The following is a 25143-nucleotide window of genomic DNA, read 5'->3' on the forward strand; positions in this document are numbered from 1 at the left end:
ATAAAACCTGACAGAGGAAAATAATCCTCTTACCACACACAACTGTACATCTGTACATACAGGCAAGTAGGGGGGAAGGTGAAGACTCTGCGCTGGCGCATGCATCAGAAATTAAATGTTGAAAACTGTAGTTTTCAACATTCCATTTGCAGCTTGATTACAAATGTAATAATCTCTCACATCCACAGATCTCAAAGGCATGGACAAGGAAGGTTTATCTTGTCATTACTGTATACCTTCACCTGAAATATCCAGACTGAGCCTCCATAGTGAAATCCAACTTTGTTACCTTTTCTCACAGCACAAGCAAAGAAAGAGTGTGAACCTAGTAAAAATAAGGACAGATGAAAAATATTGAACTCTTAACCTCACCAAAGAAGTCACTGTCTGTTTTCTTGTACAGTTTTAGTTTCTTCTGTGGGACACAGAGAATACTAAACTTCCAGAGCAATTGTCTCTGACTTGCAACCTTTCCATTGCCTACCCTGTAGGCAAAGGACTTTGAAGTATCAGACCCCTTTTAAGCTCTGTGCTTTACAAAATATTAACTCCCTATTTGGGAAGTAATACTTCCCTTAATTGATTCAGGGTTACCAAACTCACTCGAAATCTACCTGAAGATGCTATGTGAACCAAACACTATACAAACTTCTCTTCTGATTCAGCAACAGACAACCTTCAGTTAATCAAATAAATTAGCCAGACTACAACAATTTAGGAAGATATTTCCAGTATTTCTAACATGTTCAAACTCTCTGTTTAGGAACCTCGTAGCTGATTGGTCCCAAGGCACCTCCATCCTAAAAACCACAAGCCTAGTGACACTTGTGAAATTAGAGAATCCAAGCGAAACACATCCACTACTCATCATCGCTCCTGCTTGATGACCATGTTCACTTTCTCCTGTTATACCCTCTTGCCCTGGTGCAATTAGAAAGCTTGGCTATCCCCAGGACCCTCCTGCTGAAAGAACATTCCCAAGTGTCTCTGAGTCCTTTATCACCAATATCTGGCTTTCAATCAGTTCCTTTTGTATTTCACTAGCAACCAAGAACCTTATGATATATATGAGAGGATTCAAAAATATGATTCTCCAAATATTCAGAAAACTGCAAAGACATTGGAAAAAAGAAATATAAGCAGTTTGTTTCAGGCCTACACTTGGACCACAAATACATTCCTCTAACCATGTTTGTACAACATCATGCTTTGATTCAAAATAAGAAACAAAAATATTTTTTGCAGTGCTGTCAAGACATGAAACACTGTTATCAAAATATTCACTCGGATCCTAGAAAAGCCCCAACAATTTAATTCCTTTCCATGGCAGAGATAATTAAAAATAAGTAAGCCGTTACTTTCACACACAATGCAGAATGAAGATAGTAAGCTCAAGTTCTGTATTTTTATGAGAAGCAAAAAAACCCCATGTGTTTAAGAAAAAAAGACTACCTATAGTAATTTTATTTTTAAATGTTTTTAGCATCTAAAATATACTATACTCCATTCTTTGTATATACTTTGTAGAGTGAATACTACAGACTATATTCTTTGCATTAAATGCAAATACATGTTTACCAGGCAAAGTTTATGAACCATCTGATTTTGCACACAAACCAGAAATAATTTGCTCTCTCTCTTTTCTATCTCTCATAGGTAACCCTGACAGAAATAAATGTTCAATCTAAAATGTGCGTAAGTTCAGTCAGTCTGATCTGATGCTGCAGTAATTTAGCAGCCTGTGTTTCACTTTGAAAACTAAAAATGTTGGAAGTGGCTTCATGTTAACTTCTTGAGCAAAAGCCTTACCTCTCCCCTGCCCTGCCTCAAAAACAAACAAAATGTGGCCACTGTATTCATATTTTATAGAGAGAAGCAAAAACAAGTATGGGACTTAAAGTTGGTAATTCTTACCTGCATTGTGTATCTAGCCAGGGCAAACTCTGTGGACTGACCATTTCCTGAAAAGCTAGGTAATATTACGGATGATATTATCCTTGCAACTATTCATTTAAGGAAATTTAATCTCACGGTAGCTGAGTTCTGCTCTCTAACCATTCCAACTACAACAGACCTCAAACTATGCAAGATTAGTGGAAAGAGTTCTTAATGAGGACTTGAAAACCCTTGAAATAAAATCATAGACAATACAGAACTATCATTCATTCATCTTACTGGCTGCCTTCATCTGATCTCAGTAAGGCTTCACAAGTGTGTAATGAATTTAGTACTGAAAAAAATTTAAAAAACTGACTTGTACTACCTGATTATGAAATTGTTGGCAGTGTAGATGATAGCACAGATTAAAAGAGCCCTCAGGTTTGGATCAGCTCAGAGCCTTGAACTCTGGCATGGCTGCTGACACCCTTAGAAATAAATGTTCTTGTGCGATCCTGCTCAAATTTGGGGTTCACTGTGGGGAACTGATTTTTCTTTGAGTGTCCTTTATGCCCTGACAGAGATTTTACAGCTACTTTGCCATATCTTTTTACTAGCATAAACATAAATGATGAAAAAAGGTCTTCCATGTGAATATATCTGAAAGCAAAATGTAACCTTAATTTTAATTGATAGAATTACTTTTTTCTCCAAATGCACTATCATTTCTCTTTTTCATGCTGAACACTTAGAACCACATAGAAGCAGTTGTAACTACACACACAACTTGCTGTTCATGCTGTGGAGGACTGAGCAAAGCTATGAAAACCAAGAGTGCGTGTGTGCCCTTAAGCTTTTATTTAGTTATTTGTTTATTTATTTTTAAAACATGAAAGTCAGACAGAAAAACTTCTGTTCATCCTAGAAACATATCAGCGGACTCTAACCTTCAGCAGGCAGTGAGAATGTTCTGTTTCGTGACTGGGCTGAATACAAGACAAACAGTTAAACAGCAGAAAAAACCCTGCAGCTTCCCAGAACTGCACTTTGTGGCCTTCAAATGAACTGTCATGGTGTTCATGACCAAGCATGGGAATTGTTAAGCACCCTTTTTAATCCACCCTTGTTCCCTTTCTGTTTACCTCCCCTTCCCCAGGTGGACATGTGGTGGCTGGGCTTTGCTCATCTCAGCGGCAAAAGGGTTGCAGAGCAGAGACAAACTGAATTTACTTGAACTGAGAGAATTGATTTGTATGGGCAAAAAGGCATCCCTTTAACCTGGCCAAGGGGAGGTTTGATGTAAGGCAGAGGTGGCCTGTAGCATATTTTGTAGATACTGCTGGCGCCAAGAGTCTCCATGTTCTTATTGCGTGGGGCTTTATGTCTAAAACATTAGTCTGATGAGGATAGGTAGGAATGACCTCCTATGTCTTGTCATGAATCCAACAAGAGTCTTCTCTCCTACTAAATCAGAAGTGACCTGTTCACCCAAGCCAAATCTCAAGTTATCCTACGTGAAATCACTTACAGAGAAGAAAAAATTGCACACACAATGATTTGGACAGTGTCACCCATTCTTATGCTCAAACTCTCATTCTGGTTACAAAATCATCACAGATCAATTTGTTTTTTGAAAGTTCATTAACTTGAACAAAGAGCTTGGAGAGCTTCTGGCTACAAACAAGTGATGCTTGAAGCTTTGCAACACTTTTCTTTCAGAATTACAGACTAGGAGTTATCCAGCACAGATGGCTTCTACCTACGTTAACAGTGGCTGCTGTAAGTTGAATAAAAGACCCAAGTAGGTCATGTCATGCTGAAGACTTTCTACTAGAAAGCAGCAGGTAACTTGTGAAGAGCTATTAGAACATACCAAACAATCAAACATTTTAGGAAAAAAACCAAAACCAAACAAACCAACAAAACACACCCCATACCCAAAAAACTAAAAAGCAAGCTTACAGCGAGATAATTTCCCTAGTATATGCATCTAACTTTCCAATGTTGATAGTCCAGGACTTTCTAAAATACCTGTGTCCTTGCAGTTAATAACCCTTCTTCTGTGAATCCACAGCCTGCAGCAATGAGTTCCATAGCTGAAGTGCATATCACATGAAAGAGTATTTCCCTGCGCTAGTTTCAAACTTCCTGCCAAGTAATCAATTTTATTTTCCATTTGGTACCAAGTCATGGCTTATGAGCTTATGAGAAATAAGAATATACTGTACCTTTATAGTCCCAGTCACCCTTTTCTGCACTTGTGCAGATTCTGTTGCGACCTTTTTGAGATGAAGCATTCAAAGGCATATACCTTTTAGAAGGATAGATGTGAGCTTTGTTAGTTCCATAAAATTATAGTGATGAAAGAATTTGTTTCTTGGACAACAAACCCACAACTATAAGAGTGAAATGCAGTACAGCAGCTATGGGGAGGTTTTGGCAGACAAGGTGCAACTCAGATTGCACAGGTGAAGCACCCAGTAGCCTAAGCCAGAACCTCACTGTGCTAGCTGCTATACAAGCACTGAACAAAAATCACTTCCCCAGACAATTCAATAATATAACAAGAGATAGACAGGTGAATAAAGACACATAAAGGGAAGGTGAAAAGAAGAAGATAAATTTGGCACCAAAACATGTCCTCTGCTCAAATGACTGTTTTGTGATTTTCAAAACTGGACTTGCTCTTTAACTAGCATTTGAAATTAACAGTCAGTTTTAAGAAAAATAAAATTTAGTGACTCAAGGCTAAACCAAACAAGCTTAAAGTTGATGCAATATTAATATCCAATCAGACATTTGTATCTGGGGGAGGAACAGAGCTCAAGGTCTTGCAAACTACAAACAAAGAGAAGAGATAGTGCTGCAAGGATTATTTTTTTAAAATATTGTATTTGTTCTACTTCTTAAACACAAAGAACTGTGTCATCACTTCCCAGCATACCTTTAACTTCCATTTACGTTGTACACATCCCAGCACAATCCCCCCCTACTGTCTATCATTCGTGGCTCAGCAGAATGCAGCAGAACTTCTTTCACATTGCACAGTATCTGACACTGTTAATGCTGGTACCAAATCTCCTGCCCTAAGCTGTGCTTAAAAAGGAAGTCTTCTTAGATTACCACCAGTTCCTCCTACACCTGTATTTTCTAAATATACAGCACTCATGCCGGTTGTGCTTTCACAGGTTATCTGCGAGCTATACTCAGACCATGAAGCAGCCTGCTCTCCGAATTGTCCGAGAGGAACACTTTATCTTCCTCATGTTCTGACTGATAATTTTTTCCCGAGTATGGAGAAAATGTTCTTTCACTGTTAGTGCCAAAACTTCCTCCTTTCATCAATGAAATGTATCAATCTCAGCCAAAACTATAAACTTAGGAAAAACAACGTATCTTGAATACCTGCCACAGAGCTGTCCCAAGAGAAACCTATCCTCTTTTAATTCCTTGCAGCCTCATATTGCATGGTGCAATTCTTTAGTATAGGAAGGTTGTTGGTTTTCCCCTCCGGAACACCTGAATCCTGGTTACCAGTCAGGTACAGTGAAGTCAAAATCTGGAGCCGTAAGCTACTCCCATGCCTCCACGTGGCTCAATTCGTGCTGCTGTTTATCCCTTGGTACAGCTGGCTAGCGAGTGCAAAGGGCTGGTTCAGGACAAACGCTGATAACAATTTGCTAATCTGATGCTACTCAGTGTCATCATTAATGGCTTGGATGACGGAGTACGTTGTACACTTCTTAAACTGACAAATAAGAACAGCCCAGAAGATACAATAGCATGCTGGCAGATGGGGGCTAGAATTCAAAATTATCTTTAATCCACTGAAATAAATAATGTGTAGCTTCAGTGATGCAGAGTAGTACTTTGGAACTTCAGCTGTGATAACCAAACTAGCAATTAAGAAATTCTTTCGAAATTATCTGGATGTTTCAGTTATTCAAAAATAACAAGTTAAGCAACAAAAGGCAAAACTGTGAAAAGAGCAAATTTTATACTGGTAATTTTAAATAGAAACTTTCTACGTGGCATGGAAACCCTCCTTTCCATCCAGCATCAGAAAGAATTTGTCTGTTGTATTATGTCCTGGGCACCACTCTTCAAGAAAGATGAAAACCACTTGGAAAGGGCTCAGAAGAGAATGGCAAGAACAATGAATGTCTGATGTAGAAAATAAGGCCCATTAAGAGAGATGGAGAGAATTATACTTGACCTGTATAACTAAGAGAAGATTGTGGGCGGAAAGTGATAAACACCTTTCCTTCAAAGGGAAGAGTAATGAACAATTTTCCATATACAAGGGGATGGGAAAAGGAGTAACCAGTTTAAATTATGGCAAGATAATACAGACATCAGAAAACAAATAATAGAGAAATTTCTAGTATCTATAGAGCACTAGAAAACATTGATGAGACCTTATAATTTCTCCAGTCATAGCTGATTCTGCCTCAATGCTGAGACAGATTCAATGAGTCCTCAAGCTCTCTTTGAGCCCCTTCTTCTGCAGCCCCCCACCCCACATTGCTGAATCCACTGGCATACCTGCTTTGAAGTAAGGAGCAAGACAGACATTTCTGTATATAATTAGTTACCATTTTCCACATATCCCAGCATTTGCCATGAAATGGCCATGACAATACATTATAACAGTCCAGATGGTGATAATTTCCTTTTTTTTCCTGCTCTGTTTTACCTTTTTTTGCTAATATTTTTTGTATGAACTGACTATAAGTGTTTGCAGTCTGCTATATCAGCAGATACATTACTTGCATTGTCTTAAAAGGAGATAATATTTGAGATGCTTCTATTAAAAAAGACAGCGCAGCAAATCATTAGAAGAAGCATTAACGTCAATAAAGCACTTACAGAGCCTTATGCAAAGAAACAAGTTGGAAGGAAACACTGACATTTTCCGGGAAAAAATTAATTGTCCAATGAAAGCTAAATATGCACTGAATACATATTTGTGTGTGTGTATATGTGTATTTTCTCTCAGCAGCCCCTAAGAATTCCTATAAGACGTTGCTGCAACTAGGTTATAAAGAAATAACTTTATCAGAAACACATTATCTATTTGTCTCAGCAAATAGCTATGTAGTTATGCTGGCTGCAGCGTTTTTTCTAAATTTAACTCCATAAAAGAAGACCTGAACAGCACTGAGGACTGACTTCAAGTAACATTTTGAGTACAAAATTTACAATATATATGAATACAAAAAATTGTGACCACCTCTGTCAATGGTTGGTTTTCCGAACCTTTACTGCATTAAGTATTAGGGAATGTGCTGTTTAGATAACCAGATACACACTGCAAAGAGTGAGCGGACAAACCATGCTGCCTGTGACCAATTTATAATCTGAAAGCTGTTTGTGCAAGCCATTTGGGAAAGATGAACAAATACAAGATGGTTGCTCTTCGCCCCCTAGTGTTTGCTTAAGAATTAATGTAAAACAACCATAAAAGAAAGAAAATTTTCAAAATTAATTTATTTTGTAAAACACAACCAGAGAACACAAGCCATATTCGTCTAAAGTATTACATAAGCATAAAGGCTCTTTGTAAGACATCAACTCACCGAATTGTTTTTAAAAAACATACTAAGATGAATTGTATTTGCTGTGTAGAGGGCAACTTACAGTTTGTACTTCTTAGTCATATGCACATAGCGGTATAGAAGACTGACATAATGTGCTTTAACCCAAGCAACTCGAGCAAGAGGCGTTGTCTCGGTTCTGTGAATTAGAGTGGTTTGCATTAATAGGACTCCTCAAATATCTACTCCGCAGCGCGTTAGATGTGGTTGAGTTACATACAGATGTTGAAAAACACTTCGCTGCCTGAGTGAACGCAAGTGCTGTGCAAAGCTGGCCCTGGCAGAGAGCCTTGTTGGTGAGGCAAAAGTGACAAACGGAGCCGGGATTTCCAAGAAGCTGAGTACAGAAATCTTCTGCTTGTCACGCAGGACTGACTAAATGGAGTTCAGTGCTTTACCTTGCAGCTTGTAGCTTGAACAACACGGCCAGAAAACAGTCGGCAAACAGCTAGACAGTCAGGCACTGAGGGGCCAAGCTAATACACCTGATAACCCAAGAACACTGTGGGCAATCAAATGGACCATAACCAAGAGAGTGAATGAAAGACACAGCAGCAGCCGTTCCCAGCACTTGTAGGTCAGAGAGGGAACAAGGAGGGTTTTCTTTTTTATTATTTCCTAAAACATTAATCAAGCACATCTCAGGTCTGAATTTTCGAGTATTTTTTATTGCCTTTTATGCAATGCTCAGTTCTTTCTTTGAAACAAATTTCAAACAAGATCGTACCACACATCTAACACAAAAGCGGTCTCTGTCCTTTTTCATAAGGAGTTACTGGAACGATTGACTCTGCATGCATTTTCATCCTCACCCACAGGGTTAGTTCTCAGGAATAACAACTCATTTTTGCTAAAGCCCACAAGAACACAAAATCTGGAGCTGGTTATGAAGACAGCGATTCAAAGGGTGGATGAACTGCATCCTGCTGCTGGTGGGAAACTAGTGGCAGGCATTTATTGGCCTCCAGAGCAGGAAGGGCTCCTTGTCTACTTAAAGAGAATCTATTCAGTTCTGAACAGCTCAGTATTTTAGTGAAGATAATTGGTCTTTCTAAAATAGAAGGAAAAACATCAAAGAAATTTGCAAGGTGATGCAACACACAAGCCTGCATTTGTCCTATTATTAGTATAATATGTACTCGAAATATATATGATCCTGTTATAAAAATAATCTTCTCTCTTACATTGCAGACCTTGTTATTTAAAGGCAAAACATAGCAACCCTGGCAGGTAAATTGCCCAGTGTTATGTGTCATCAAGTATCACCTCCCATTTAGTTTTCTATAAAAGCCATTACCTAGCAATGATCACAGTGATAAGGCAACTTGTTATCCATTCCTTCCTTTCTGAAATAAGCACAGCCTCATGGACCAGCACGGAAGATTCATTCAATCGGATGTTAAAGGTATGTGACGAGACATATTACAGTGCTTTACTCAGAGTTTTGTTACATTTTGGTAGTTTTTGCAGGACTGACAACCAAAAGGAGAAAATCTGCCTCCTTTCTCTTGTAACCTTGTCTAAAATAGCAGTAGTGTATGTTTTCAAGGTATAAAGAAGATGGGAGAGATGAAAAAACTTGTAGAAAAAAACCCATACACTTAAGGAGTGAGGAAAAGTCTCTAGCTATTGGTCCTTTATGGATTCAGAATAAAGCTAACACAGTTTTAACTAGGCAATTACTTCTCTGAATGATACTGTACTTTAATGATTTTTAGATTAAGGCAAAGAGGAAATCACAAATCTATCTAGACTAACTAACCATTGCACAGAGACCACATATAACCTTCCTGAAATAATTCCTTCCAGGTAAGAGCTCTGAAGATGAGCTATCTTTTTAAAAGTTATATCATTTTCTAATGAAATCTGAAAGTAGAGTAAGGATTCTTAAAGACACTTACATAGTAGTGCTAATTCCTCTGGTGAAAGACAGTAATGAAAGCAGTGGTATGATATTAGATAATCTTATGCATTAACAGCAAAACTTTCGCTATCAGATAAAACTTTATGTATACTTACTGTAGTAGCTATACCCAAGAGCTGAAGTACAGTTTAGTTACATATTTGCATAGCTTCTAAGTTACACTTCTGCTGATTAAACTAACTAGTGGGTTTTGGTGGCAATGGACTTTTATGTAGGGATATGCTATCATTCTCTTACCTAGCACAGTATGTATAGGAGGAACAAACATACACAGCACTTTCCCTGGAGAAAGGCTCTGATCTGCCTGTGGTCTCTTGTTGGAGTCTACGGGCAGCAGATGCAGACACATGCTAGGAACGTACTTTGTTCTGCTGTTACTCGGGGAGCACGCAGAGCGCTTGTCCCACTGCACACGCGCCGGTGAGAAAGAAGCCTACAGCAAAACCAGAAATCCACTCCATTCCGGTGTGAGGTACAAGAGCGCGTGTGGCTGAACAGCTTTGCAATGAGCTCCAATAGTCACTAGAGCTAGGAGAGAAACTTTTGAATAGTTTTCCAGCAGAAAACTGTTTGATGATAAAAAGGGGTCAGAGTAAATTAAACCGGTATTAATCAAAGTTCTTACATAGATCTTCTTTAAAGGACAACATAAAGAAAATTCTTTCCCTTCAGAAACATTTTGAAATCCAGCACCACCTGGGATTTCATTATCACAGTCAAGAGACTGTGCAGAGACCAAAGCAACATCCCAGAGTGCTGATGTGGTCACAAGAGCTTTGGCAGATGACTCTTACATCCCTTTGTTCCTTTGCCCAACTGTAATGGCCTCAAGTTAATCAGTCTTATAAAGGGTATATTCTCTTCCTACCATGCATGCCACACTATTAAATCTATTTTTTGGTTAAAAAAATGGAATTAGAGAAGCATTTAATTGCTGTTAAACACTGATCTATATAATATATTTTCAGATTATTATTATTATTATTATTATTATTATTGTCTCACAAACTTTCTTTGATTTACTGTTCTTATGGACTTCCTTAATGACAAAGTAGTTGATAACAATCGGTAAATGAAGCACTTCGCAAAGAGACTGGTCCAATTATGACTAGACACAGGAAAGGTCTCATTAAGTTTCCCTCATTTGGATGTTTTGAGAGAGAACATTCTCTTCAAATCCATGCCCAAAAGATCACTCAGCAGCAAGCATGAGAAAATTACTACATTTCCAGGTATTGATTATATTCATTACTGTATAGCTCTTAAACTTGGATTAAAAAAATATTTTGGTCTGGTTTGGGTTTTTTAACATCAGTTAGTAGAAAACATGGGGTAAATGAAAACTAAAACCATTCCTGTTTCAAAGTTATGGAATCAGACAAGTACAAACCTAAAAAAAAAAGAAAGTAGATTTCCTTTTGAACCTTAAACTTTCAAGCTTTACCCAGAAACTTTTAATAGTGAAAGAGTGAAATTCCCTTTCATATCATTTCATATCATTCCCTTTTTACCTTATTTCTCAGAGCAAGTATGAAGGACCAGACCTTTAATGGGATGTTACTGTAAAAATCAGATGCTTAGATTTTTACAGTAGGTTCACAGCAACCTGTGTTTTTAGATCACTGAGGTATGTCAAAATCCAATCTTTTCAACAGAAGTGGACTACCAGTTTATATTAATGTGCTTATAATTTTGCATGCTTAAAATATTGCAAGATACAGTCTGTTCTCAGGAAGCACTGAGCTCATCTCTTAGCACACAACTTTTCCATCCTCAGAAGCAAGTTCACTACTTAAAGAGAGAATTTACAATAAAAAGAAATTTTACAACTGCTTTTCAATACCAAAATTACATGGTTTCCTTTCTTAAGTGCCATTTAAATGCTAATTTTAAAAATGTGTTTTTACTTCGTTCCATATTAAGGAATATTGGAAAAGATACGACTGTACTTAATAAAGAAACTGCTGCCACATTTGGAAGACAGAAGGAAGTATCATCAGGAGTTTGCCTCATCCACTTCATTTCACGGAGTGCATAATATCGTTCAAACGCAGAGCAAGACTCGCAAAGTGCTGTGGCTGTTAGTAGTCGCCGGCTGTCTTGCCATTGTTATTTGGCAAATCTACAGTCGCTTCATCTACTACTTCAGCTGGCCGACCACAACTACAGTGGTAGTTCAGTATGTGGAAAATGTCAAATTCCCTGCTGTGACTTTTTGCAACTTGAACAGGTAAAAGTTATGTTTGTTGTTTTGCTCTTGAGAGACAACACCTCTTTATCTGAAAGCAGTCAGGTTCCACAACTTGCTTGAACAAATCACATAAAACAAGGAAAATATGGCTCTGAGGTGCATGTGTTCCACGCTACCACATGAGATTTAAATGAAGAGGAAAATACGAGAATCAAGGAAGGGAAGTTGTCTTTTTTACTCTTCCCCCTCCTTCAGATGAGCAATTGCACTACAGATTTTTAAGTTTCAAAACATAAGTTGGAGCAGAAAAACCTCTCTGGTGTTATTCTTCTGTGTATGAGTGTTGCTTCTACAGTGTAACTAAGGGACAGTCACATCCAAGTTAAAAATAAAAGACAAGATTTGCAAATAGAGGGATTCAAATAGGAACCTCATACGAATGTAGAAATCTTAGGCAAAGTAGATACTTCTTTTTTTCAGAGGTGCTCAGCCTTTATGAGTCCAGCTGACGTCAGTGGGATTTGCAGGAGAGAAGCATTTGATTTGTCTGGAAGTCATGTACCTAAGCAAGAACTTCACTACAGATTTCTACATTTGAAGATAATGGCCCAGATTTACATGCAGCCACTTTGGAAACAATGTAATAAACCTATGGCCTGATTTTTAGAGCAAATACGTAATGTAGGAACAGTCTGAGAAATATGAACACTTTACCCACATTGTTTCCTCAAGAATTGTAAGTTTTCTTGTCTTCTACCTTTTCCTGGCAGGATCAGCCAGAATCCAAGTCTCAAATACCTGGACCTGTTCCGCCTCCTTCCCATTGCCCTGCATAAAGCCATCCAGGGTTATAGTGCACAACAGGCACTGCAGATAGAAGTCCCTCTTGATTACAGTGGGCTGTCTATTATAAAAATGCCTCACTTCTTGTAACTATAGTGGCAGCACATTGTAAGTAGTCAGCTACTGAGCATGGCAGTTGTCTGCCTAAGTGACAGTTTGCTGCCACATCCATCTGTTGTTCATGCTGTGCTTATGCTTCCCTCCTGTTTTCAGTAACCATTTTTTTATGTTGGCAGGACAGAGAGGTGCAGATCTTTGTCTTTATTTTTTGACTGAAATTCAATTGTGAAGAGGTGTTCCTACCAATCTTCCTTAAGCAGGGATATTAAGATCTACTACACAAATACATTGCTACGTTTTTAAAAATAGGATTATATAAAATGGCAATTCTAAAGAACATGGTATTGAAGTTTCATTTGTGTTTATTCTCTTTTCAAACTTATAGCTGTCCTGTAAACCCTTACTTTCCTTCAATAAAGGACTTCAAAAGTGTGCATCAGGAAAGCACCTCCCACACGTCATCATGTTTCTGAGATTTTTCAAGTGGATTCTAGGAGTAAGGATCACCCTTGGTTTATACTACTGTGTCACCAGCCACAGAGCTCATGGGAAGGTAGACTGTCTCTACACTGAGGTGTAGTGCCTTAGTAAAGCAGGTATATGAGATTACTGCAAATGCGCTCAGAAATAAATTTTCTAAATTATGGAAGACAGCTTTTTTTGAAAGGAAGAGGTCCTCCCAGCTAGTTTCCCACAAGTAAATGCAATTGTTCAGCTTGTCATCAGTTCTACAGATCTGGTTATCAGCTTATGCAGAAGGCTAATCTACTTGGGTTTTTTGGTTTTTAATAAACAACCACACACAACAGAAATGTTTCCAATATGACTGACCAGAATAGCCATGGGAAGGCATCCATTTTCTGTTGTCAGATATGGAAAATACCCTCTTAGAAATGGAGACCATATTGTTTATTCATGTTGTAGAGATCAAAGTGCAATGTGGTGGGCAAGAACCACTTATGGTTTACAAGCAGACAACAAATCCTGTCACAGTTTTGGCAAGAACAGCCTTGACATCAGTCCTATAACTCTGCAGAACTCCAAGCAATTCTTTCTCCTTTCTGCTGACAGGTTTCAAGCTCATGCAGTAAACAACCTCAGAATAATTTTTTTAATTTGGAACATTGTGTCTGGAGTTCTCCAAAAATTTTCTATGGAAGATAAATATTCCCAAGAGCTAAATGATTTCCTTCTTGGAAACCAGAAGTTCAGCATCAAAGAGTTTACAAGAAAAAATGGGTTTTATCTGAACAGCAGCACATTGCTAGAATGTGATTTTTTTGGAAAGCCATGTTACCCACAGGTAAATATGTTTATTTTACTAAAACAGTAGCAGGGAGGGGAAGGGGATGTATTCTTACCACTCAGCTTGAGACATCTAGCTTTGCCAGCTGCTCCCCCTGTTTTCCCTTTACAGTCAGCCAATGGAGAAAAAAAGTCCTGCTCTAAATCACCCTGAGGACCCCAATTCTCCCACTGACTGCAGAGACAGCCTGCTGGACTCCCTGAGCTGTAAAATGGGATTTCAGTCTAAATTGCTCTCTGCCTAGTGCCATTTCTGCACAGATAGCAGCCTTGGAAAGCTGTATCTCACAACCTTTTCCATAAATGGCCTATAACGAAGGTCAGCTTGAAAGGAGTTTTTTGCATTACGTGATTGCATAGTTGTGTTCTTGAGGTCAAGAATATAGACAGCGAGGCTAACTATATGCAGAGTCCACAGGAATTTTACATAATGAGGTGAAAATAGCCCACCTTCAGGAATTTTGGACAACAGACAAAGAATATTATCGTCCCATTTTTATGTCAATTCTTCCATAGAGCAATTCCCAACTTAAATAGAAAATGTGAACAGAAAAGTCAGGCCTGTATTCTTTCAGATTAATCTAACCTTTAGATATGGTGTAGCTTCTAAAATTAGGCATTGGAGAGTTCTCTTAACTGAATGATGCTAGTGATAATTAAAACTAAAGCAACGAGATGCAGTCGTTTTAAATGATGAGGTGGCTTTGGGAAAAAATGCAAATGCTGTCCTTTCATATGTAACATGACATTTAGTTTTGAAACAGCCATCACTAAACATCTACTGAAAAAATTAAACAAGTTGGTTTTGAAAAAATAATTTCTGTATAACAGGTATAGAAAAACAAGGTGACCTCATTAAATGATTCTAAGCAGCTCATAGGTATTAATAAACAATGTGAAATGTCTCCTTTAAACTTCATTTTCTATAGAAAGGGATGAAATCCTTTTGAATATTTCCATCAATTACCACTTTTCTGATTGTAATATTTAGCACTGCCTTTGGGGGAAAAAGAAAACCAAAACCAACAACAACCCCAGTAGTCCATCTCTTGCATTGTAATTCACTAAGGAAACCTCAGGTGACCTTTCTTTCATTTTACTTTTCCCTATTTCCTTTATTGAAGGATTTTGAACATGTTTTCACTGAATACGGAAACTGCTTTACTTTTAATTACAATGATCTTCCAGCAAGAAGAGTGAGTTTGTCTGGAAGAGGCTTACATTTGCTTTTTGATGTCCAACAGGTACAACTATCCTAATGATTATGAACAACAAACCATGTAATAACTTATAGATGAGTAGAGGTGTTTGGGTTTGGGTTTGGTTCAGGTTTTTGGTTGGTTGGTTTTACACAGACCTTCAGAATTTCATGCACAAAATTCTGCATCAAGACTATTTCTGAGTGAGAGGGCATTTTAAAGGAAAGATCTAATAGATTTAAAAAAGTCAGAATTACTTTTGACTCTGTCCCCCGCTAAGTGGTTCGGAAAGTTGCGAGTGAGCATATATATATATGTATATACACAGTTCACCTACAATTGAAACACATCATCAGAGCAGTAATTTAATTTTATACAAGCACTTTGGGATAACACCATTTTATTTTAATAAAAGGCCCAGTAGAGAAGGTCATATAGTGCCAATTTCTAAGTAGTACTGAATTCTAGTTGCAGCAGCAGCAGCTGTAAGTGCTTAGTGCCAGCTAAGATCTGGTCTTCACACTGAATAGTCTCTGACCTTATTAGAATTGTCTGTGATCAGCAAACCCCAGAAAACTCAGGGAATATCACCTTGTGAGATCAGGGAAGAAAACTAAAATCTAGAGAGATAAATTACATAAATGACTTAGAAATTCACTTTTGTTCTGTAGGAATTATGAGGCAGGAGTGACAGGAGAGAGTAATGGAAAGTTTGCTGAAACGTGATGTGTAGTTGCAAGTAAAAGGAACGAATATCCAAGTTACGAGTAAATGTTCATCTATGCCTTCTTGCTTTTGAGATTGGCAGATGGCAGAAGGAATAAAAATCCTCAAAGTTTATAGTAACTGGAGGGAAACCCAAAGAGGTAATCAACAAAGAAAATTCAAGTCAGTTTGCTTCTATACTTTTCTGTAAATTGCCAAAAATGTGACTAGAGATACAAGACCAAATAAAAAAGCATAGTACCATTTCAAATATAGCTAAAGCTTCAGATGGTAAGCATATCCAAAACTATTTTAAATAATTTTTTTTGTATCAGGAAAAATTCACTGATGAACCTGCTCTTGGTTATACTGATGCTGGTATAACTTTTGTTATCCATTCACCCAAAGAGCTTCCTCGCTTTGATGGTTTAGGTTTATTAACACCGGTTGGCATGCATGCACAGGTCTCAATCCGTCAGCTGAAGGTAAGGGCTTTGTCCATCAAGTGGAAATATTGGTCTTTACTGTCTCTAATTCTCTTCTGAAGGGTGACAACTAGACATTTTGGAAGTGAAAATATTTATGATGCAAAAGTGATTCCTAAAAATAACATTTCCTCCAGACACAAACAAAATTACTGCTACTTGAGGGGGGGAATGTGATTGGTCTTCATAATCTGTATCTATTAAAGTTAGCCTTTCTTTCCTAATATCTTACAGTGTCGCTGACATATAATGGTACAAGGATACCACAGCATTGCCCCATCAACACAATCTGTTACCATTAAGGTTGTCTCGGATTCCTAGTGGAATCCAAGTGGAGTGGACTACCCTTCTGTACCAGGCTGTCTGATCAGGTTCTACTTTTACTGTGAGAGAGAGGAGATAATTTTATAATCCCAAAAGCACAACTGTAATTCCTTCCAATTCAATCACAATGTTACTGTTTATGTCTTCAACAGGCTTCCTTCAGCACTTTAAAATGTGAGAAAATAATACGGAAATTTAAAACAGAGACAAAAACCCTGTATCTTCTGTTATTATTACCCTACAGTCAATTATCCAAGAATACCCGTGGGGAGAGTGCAAGCCCGATATAAAGCTTCAGTACCACAAGATTTATAGTATTAATGGATGTTTGCAGGAATGCAAAGCCCGGTACATACAGGACTGGTGTGGCTGTTTGCCATTCATTCTTCCAGGTATATCACCATACCATACACTGATCATCTTGCCAGGAGACCTCACCTGCTATTGAACAGCAAAGGAGATGGGGCACATGCTTGAGGGATATCTACAGCTGGGATTAATTAAAATTATATAAATTTGTCTTCTTTTTTTTTTAATTCAGAGAAAACAAGCAAGATATTTGGTGAGCTCTAGACCTAGCATGACATCACTGGCTATTTTTAGGATATAGACCAAAAAACTTGACAGAAAAGATTATGCCTCAGGGCTGGGAGACAAGTCTATAGTCTTCAACCTGACTTCCTAAAGAGCTGGAACTACATCCATAAGAAGTCATAGATTTTCACATGTACCACTGAAAACCTGCGTTGCAGGTGTTTAGCAACTGCAGCAGAACTGTTTGTTTGAAGACAGAAACCGAGTTCCCCACATGAACCATGGAAAGAGTCTGGCACCAGAAGACAGCTCTGCAAAAGCCAAAAGGCTGCATGGAGCCAGCTAATTAGCCCCAAATGCAGAGTATAGGTGTATGCAATAATACTCCCTTCAGGAATCCAGGCTTCTTATTTACTCTAGAAATGTAAAGCAGTAACACTGAGCCCTGATCAGTCTCCTCCCTCCCACCTTTTCAGCATTAAAAGTAATGATGATACTGTCACCTCTTTCTGAAGCAAGAGCTGGAACACAAATCTCTGCTTTCACAGCTCTTTTTTCACAATCAGCGGGCAAGAAAGCCACTGTCATGCCTGCACTTTCTGACTCAATGTATTTTTAAATATCCCCAAGCAAGGTAGAATGTTTTTACTAAGGGGGATCCATTAATGAGTAATCTTTAGCCTGTTTGTCTGACAGCCTCTTGGAAAGGAGGTTGGCAATCTCCTGGAAACTCTCATGGAAAGGGGTTTGAGAAAGAAATTAAGTCTAGGTCTCCAATACCCAGGGTGAGAGCTTTATACAGTGGCAGTTAGATAAAGGAGGGTAATACCTTCTTTAACTGTGTGCTAAACTGCTAAGTAGCATTTCCATGCCAGGGAAAAAATTGGGGTGAAACTGAGATGACCTGAAATCTAAAAATTTTGCTGTTAGCTCAGGGTGCTATCTTATCACTTAGGTCTCCAAACAATTTTTGCATGAAGTTCAAAACTTTTGCTGAAACACATGGGGTGTAATCATAGATCCTATCTACCCTACTTTGTTTTTTCTTTTCCACTAGGAAAAATAGAAATTCCTGGTTTAGCGAGCCAATACAAAGAGTGAGCCACAAGCTTAAAGGCAGATCTGGCTGGCACACATAATAAAGATGTTTGCTGCAAACATCTACCTTGGTCTGTTGTCTCTTTTCACTGTGTATGCCTTTTGGTGTTGGTAACAGCACTGTGCCCAACCGAATTGATTTCTCAGTTGCATAACGATAAACATGAAGTGGTGAGCACGCTTTGAGGACATTACATTTCAGTTTAGTACAAATAGAGCTAAGAGTTAGATTGTTAATTGACGTTCCTAAAGTTTGTTGTTTATTTTTAAGGAAATGGAACAGAATGTGATTTGCTGAAGTTTTACAATTGTGTTTACCCGGCAGTCTGTAAGTAATAACTTCATATTCATATTTTCTAATCCAATTCCAATAAGTAGACAACATCTATCAATTAAAACAAAATACTGAAAGTAGTACTGAGAGTACAACCCAGTTCATTTAATATTCTGAAACTAGAGACCAGACAGAGCATTAAATAGATGCCAATTAAAAAAACCCATAAGAATCATTCTAGTAATCAGAAATGGTTTAAAATGGAAGAGTGTTCAATTAATCTGTTTTCAGTTATCAGACCTCTGGCTTGCATTTTTGCATATTCATGATATCATCCTTCTAGCTCCAATGCTGTATTAGTTTTGTTTGTGACAGAAAAGTGAACAGCACAGTAATAACAGGTTTGCTGACTGATAGAAAATATAATTCAAAATCACTGGACTTTAAGGTTTTATCTTTTGAAAAGTAAAATGAATTCTTTATTTGCAAAGTGCTCCAAATGTAATTCATTTCCATAAGCAAATCATCTGCACACAGTAGGTATGAAATTTGTAAGTCACTACAACAGACTTTCTGGAAAATACTGCAAATGGTGATCTGAGAAGTAACTTCTCATGAACTTCATAAAGCCTCCTTTTGAATTGTTTTGGCTTCTACTGTGTCATATGACTCTCCCTTCCCAAAGGAATGGATGATTAAGGTACCAAGTAGATTAACAAGTTTGGGGGGGGCTATGCAGGGGTTTCTTTCTGTTTTGACTAGGTGTGTGCAACATTCAGGCAAGATCTACTACTATGAACAATGACTGGTCTTCCTATGGCTTTTTTGAAATCAATTCTACTAAGTTCACATTCTTATATAATCCTGATCTTTGATAGCCTGTCATGGTAGAAATACATATATTATTTTACTTAATGGATATTCTGTGACCAAGTTTCAAAGAAACTACTGAGCAATAAAAAAAATGATCCCTAAGTCCTATCAAGGATGGACAGGATTCAGAGCTGGACCCCAGAAGGAACTGGCATCACAGTACTGTACATGGTGAACCTGGCTTGTAGGTGTCTGGTCCCCAGGACCCCAAGTTAGGTGCTAAGTCTCCTTTTACAGTGCAGGAGAGATTAGACATCTGATAAAAAAAATCTCAAATGACAGCACACTGATCCAGTATCTGCAGGACTGATCAACCGTCAGTGAGAGCATTTATTTTAGGAACTCTAAAGGCCAGCTATCCAGAATTAAATCAACAACCCCAGTGTCCCGGGAGAGTACCTCAAATTATCAGCTAACAGGCTGACATATCTCCTCCCCTGCAGTTTGCAAAAGCAAAAAGCTGACACACGGACGGAACAGACACCATGGCCACCACCACACCAGGACAAATAGAGCACCACAAGCAGGAGGTTATGGTACTCATCTCAGAGTGATCATCAGCTTTGGGTGATGGTTTATGCTTCAGGAAATGTTTATGCTTTACCATTTCTCTTCCACATGAATTTTCTCCAGCTTTCCCAGATTTCTATAATGATTTCTGTCAGAGCCTCATCAGAGGAATGGCTCCCCATTTTCATGAGCAGCCAGACTTGCAGAATTTTGTGACTTCTCTTTGGTATTTGAAGAAACAAAGCTATCCCTAAACCCTCTTAGCTGTCTTAAGCCCAATTATTAAATGGCAGGCAGGGTTTAAGGTAAAGTGAACTTAGTTTACCAAGATTTTTATGTAGTTATCAGGTGACAGAAAACTACAGTCGGCGTTGCTCTAGAAGCTGTTTCTGTGCAGTGAAATGAGCTAGGCAGATATAAAGGCATCAAGACCAAGGACTGTATACCTAAGTATGTAATCAGAAAGCTAGCACAGAACATGGAATGTCTTCCGTTGTGCTACTGTTTATCTGTGGATGAGAAATAATAAGAACATAAATCCCTGATGAAGGCAGAAGGACTTACAGGTGCTGAATTTCCTTGGGAAAAGTGACGCCCAAAAATCTCAACCCTTATTACTGTGCACCAGTTTCCCAAATGCCAGTTAAAAATACTTATTTGTTCCTTCAAAACTGGTAAGCATCTGCTTTTTTCAGGATAACTAAACCATACATTTATCAAAGTCAGTTAAAAGTAATTTTTTAAGCTTTAAAAGAAGTATATGAGTTGTGTGCTCTTTGAGAAATATTCTGTAAATTCTTTCTCCTGAACTTTCAGACGATATAGAGATAAAAGGATTATGTACAGTAGGAACCCACAATTCCACTTGTCCTGCCCCATGTGAAGAAACGGATTATCCTACCACTATCACCTATTCAAGTTTTGGAGGAGAAAAAGCCATAAAATACTTTTCTGCAAAACTGAAGAAAAGCCCAGAATATGTCAGGTAATCATGCTTAACACCTTGTCTGATAAAGAAATTACCAATTACTTTTAAGTGTGCTAACAGACCGTATGATGTAAACATGCCCTTTTAGAAAGGTATTTTGTGTGGTATTAATAATGTTGTCTGTGAGATAAAATAAACTCTTAGACAAAATTGGTTAATATTTATAAATATTCATATATATAATATATATACTTAGACACTTCTAAGACTTGTGGATAATATAAAATAGATGCTGCAGTTAACAAGTAATGTTCTTAATTGCCTTCTGTGTCCTTGATGTCTTATAACAAAGTCTTTTGATCACTTTTGTAATTAAGCATAAAGAAAGGGCAGGGTTATCAAACCTATCCACAGTCCATGTGAGCAATCCATCCAATAAAGAAAACAAATCTTCACACTTCCACAACTGAAGTCAATGAACAACTTAAAGGGATGCTATATAAAGTATATAAAGGTGTTCTCCTTTCTCTCACCCCATTCCTAAAGGAAGCTTCATAAGCACTGAAGAGCTAGGTTTTATTGTAGCAATAATGTCACAAGTTTAATAACCTTTTCTATTGTTAGTAGAATTCACTAATACCATTTATATTAGAAAAGTTATTTAGAAAATACTCAGTACAATATTAATTCTCAGGAGGTAGCAGAAGAGCGAAATAGTATGGCTCTGTGTGACTGAAAAAGCTACACAGTGGAAGAAAGTAGGTCTATACCCAAAAGAAGGGACCTTCTACTGTGAAAACATGCCTCAACAGTATTGACTACACCTTTTATCCAGGAAATGGTGTTAGAACTTATGTTATGCATAGAGCTGTGTCACTCAGTAGCAGCACTGAGCTGACAATCTGCACACTTTTAAATTCACAGAAGAAATTTCATATATGCTTATGATTTAATAGAGCATACGTGCCTTACTGTTTCAATGTAATAAATTGATGCCAGATTTCCTTGCAAATACAAGCATTATATATCAAAACATAGAATGATTTATAGACTGAATTGCCTTTTGCTTACAGATGTAGATGTCAGCAGTACAAATAAGTATTAAGACGTGTGCTACGTGAACTCATAGTATCCACAACATCAAAATATGTTTATAAAGAACTGTAGAAAATTTGGCTAATAAAATATCTATGAATATTTCTTTGTTTCAGTGACTTCAGTTTTCTTACCCTTGAAGCCATCAGTCTGCAAATGCTTGCATATGTTTATATGTGAACAGGAACTATATGAATCATAGAACAGTTTGGGTTGGAAGGGACCTTTAAAGGTTATTTAGACCAACCCCCCTGCAATGAGCAGGGACATCTTCAACTAGATCAGGTTGCTCAGAGCCCTGTCCAGCCTGGCCTTGAATGTTTCCAGGGATGGGGCATCTACCACTTCTCTGGGCATCCTCTTCCAGTGTTTCACCACCCTCATCGTAGAAAATTTCTTCCTTATATCTAGTCTGAATCTACCTACTTTTAGTTTGAAGCCATTACCCCTTGTCTAGGGCTACAGGCACTATTAAAAAGTCTGTCCTCGATGAAGAATATGAAATTTAAACCTGCTGTTATATGCAAAATATATTAATCCTTTGAGGATGTTTTATCTTTGTTGATTATTTTATTGTCTGTAAATATCATGTGCAACCCAGTAATTATTCAATTAAGCAAGCAAAAATACAGAACATTCCCCTGTTACCAAGCCTTAACCAATAGGAATCCTGCCCACATATTAACAAGTACATATTCTGAACTATAAAATTTAGAGATCTATTGATTTCTAAAGCTGTAGGAAGGGAAAAGTTAAATATTTATTGGATAGCTCTGCTAGCAACTCCATGACAACAGTAGGAAGTCTTATTAATAGAAGCTATGAGAATGAGATTATTTTTATTACTCAGTAGTGCTACCTGAGTTCTAGAATTATCACCTAAAGAGATAGAAGTGATTATTTTGTATAGCAAATGGTTTATTTTCATGAATATTGTTGATGAGCTCATTATCACTGTCAACCCAAAAATCTGTAGCTGTTCACACTTCTGAAGAATAATCTCTGGTTTTATTCTTTAAGGTCACAACATTAAGCGTGCAATCAGTTTTTGTGTCTGTTTTATTCCACAACCATTATGCTTATGTTCTATTTAGGAGTTAGGAAGAATCTTTCTGTAGACACAATATCATAAAGATGAGCTCCTTACTCACACTGAATCACTCCACAGGTCTTGCTCCAACTGAGATTTACCTACTTTTCTGGCTCTTGCCACAGGCAAGAATATAATTAGGTAAGCGAGGCTATTAGCAGAGGATAGAACTCAACATCCAAGTGTAGGACAAGAGTTCTTCTGCACAAACATGCTCATTGAAATAAGCACCCTTAAATATGCAGTTGCACATAATCAAGAGTGGTAGACTACACTTCCAAGCACTGTATCTGCTGTAGGTCAGGATGCTTGACACTTCCACTCAAGCTTATCTCTGTGACCCTTAAAAAGTACGAGTCTATCTCACAGTACAGATCGAGCTACTTTTTCAACATAGCCTGAAGATCTACTCCTCTGATAAGATCCTGTTATAACTGTTATTAGGACACTTCTTTTTTCTTCAGCCATCTAACTCATTTGGTAACATTCTTCTAATTGTTCTTTAAAAGACAGCATCACTCTCCCTGAACTCTGTCCATGCTGATAAATGTTGGTAAAAATAAACAGTACTCCTGACTGCCTCAAGTAAGACTGTATGTATTTGTCATTAGGCAGAACCTTGTGCGTATTGACATTAAATATCATGATCTGAGCTACAAAATAACACAGCAGCAGAAGGCCTTGACTATATCTGAGTTGCTTGGTAAGTGAATGTTTAATAATTAATCTAAAAAAACCCCAACCCACACAAACAAACCTTTTTTATTGTTATTTTCTTGCCTCCTAAGTCATAGCCTTTGTGGGCTTCGAAACAAAAAGCAATACCTTTTCTATTATAATGGTAATAATCATGTCTGCCTCCTGGTCATTTTTGATACTGTGTCCTGTCATTCCATTAAAGAAACTGCAGTATGGACAGCAATTGAGAGTAAGAATTAAGTTTGGCACTAGTTTATGGCTATATCACACACAGGACTGTAAGAACAGTGACGTTTACGTGATTTGGTGGGGACAGGGGGAACATGGGAGGAGAAGCAAGAGAACGGTTAAGAAGGCATAGAAGTAGGAAATATTTTAAGTATCTGTTTCACAGTAGGATGTGTTGTGTTGGACTTACTTTATTTAGAATTTTAAGAAACACATTAGTCTTCTCCCATAAACATTCTTAAGAATATAAATTCTGTTTTCTTGAAGTGATGGATTATGTATATTGCGTTTATTTAACACTTGAACCCAGCAGGGTTTTGTTTGCCTGCTAGACTAAACCAAGTGCTTAGAATGACATATGTTTATTTCCTTCTATTACAGCTGATGTAGGTGGCCAGCTTGGATTGTTTTGTGGTGCCAGTATGATTACAATCATAGAACTGCTTGAGTATATTTTTACTAACTTCTGTTGGATATGCATCTTTCTTCTATTGAAAGCTCCTGAAATGCCTCAGTGGAACAATCCATCCCAGAACCAACCAACACACAAGGAAAAAAAGAAGGGAATACAAGAATGTTAGTGGCTTGCAGAAGCACAAAACCAATTGTTTCTGCAGCTTCCCTTCCTTTTTAAGATACAAAGACGACAGTAATATTTTGCATTGCTCCCTTCCCTGCACTCATTCTTCCTGCTTCTTTTAATGCCTAGAACTATTTAACTGTGCTAAATAACTTCAAAGAGTGAACTTTGGAAAGCCTCACTTTCTTTCTCATGTAAAGAAAAATGTAATCTTTACCTAGAATTTTATTTTAAAGAATTACCAATTTTTTAAAATAGCATAGCAAGTGATACTGACATACAATGCAATTGAGCATTTCTGATCCAGTTTTTAAATATTCTGTATTTTGAGTGAGGAGAAATAATATGCATGCCAAATTAACACACACAAGTTTCTTAACCACCATAAAGGTGGAGCATTGCTATGCTGAAAAAGCAGATTCCTTATATAACGACGAAGTCTTTGCTAGTAGCTTACCACTGTCAGCAGTTCCAGTTAAGGACATCGTAGCTTTGCCTATCAGAATTAGAAGCGTGCCCAATAACGACTTCTACAGCGTATTATCTGTCTGCCTGAAACGCATCAAAAAAATAATCTCATTAGTCTGCCAACTACTATAGAGAACCGTAGGGCATCTGAGTGGATTGCAAGTGGGCAACCATAGGCTAACTTCAGCATTTAATGTCATGAAAGATGATAATAAAGACTAAAGGTTTCATCTAAGTCTTACTAAAAATCACTGG

At 37.7% G+C, this 25143-nt stretch overlaps 1 protein-coding gene across 1 annotated transcript; it reads left to right on the plus strand.

Annotated features, from left to right (window-relative positions):
• Positions 1-8840: 8840 nt before the first annotated feature.
• On the plus strand, positions 8841-25060 carry ASIC5 (acid sensing ion channel subunit family member 5). The gene is made up of 10 exons (XM_049796517.1): positions 8841-8880; positions 11323-11629; positions 13565-13796; positions 14923-15042; positions 16038-16187; positions 16756-16903; positions 18415-18471; positions 20617-20785; positions 23525-23616; positions 24222-25060. Exons 1-10 carry the CDS (start codon positions 8841-8843, stop codon positions 24419-24421), a joined length of 1515 nt encoding a protein of 504 aa, XP_049652474.1. The 3' UTR covers positions 24422-25060.
• Positions 25061-25143: the final 83 nt, after the last annotated feature.

Source organism: Accipiter gentilis, chromosome 3, assembly GCF_929443795.1.
Source record: "Accipiter gentilis chromosome 3, bAccGen1.1, whole genome shotgun sequence".
NCBI lineage: Eukaryota > Metazoa > Chordata > Aves > Accipitriformes > Accipitridae > Astur > Astur gentilis.

Coding starts and splice junctions, on each gene's coding strand:
- ASIC5 (XM_049796517.1), top strand. CDS start 8,841: ATGGACCAGCACGGAAGATTCATTCAATCGGATGTTAAAG. Junction 16,188..16,755: donor TCTCAATCCGTCAGCTGAAG/GTAAGGGCTTTG, acceptor ATTACCCTACAG/TCAATTATCCAAGAATACCC. Junction 23,617..24,221: donor GACTATATCTGAGTTGCTTG/GTAAGTGAATGT, acceptor CTTCTATTACAG/CTGATGTAGGTGGCCAGCTT.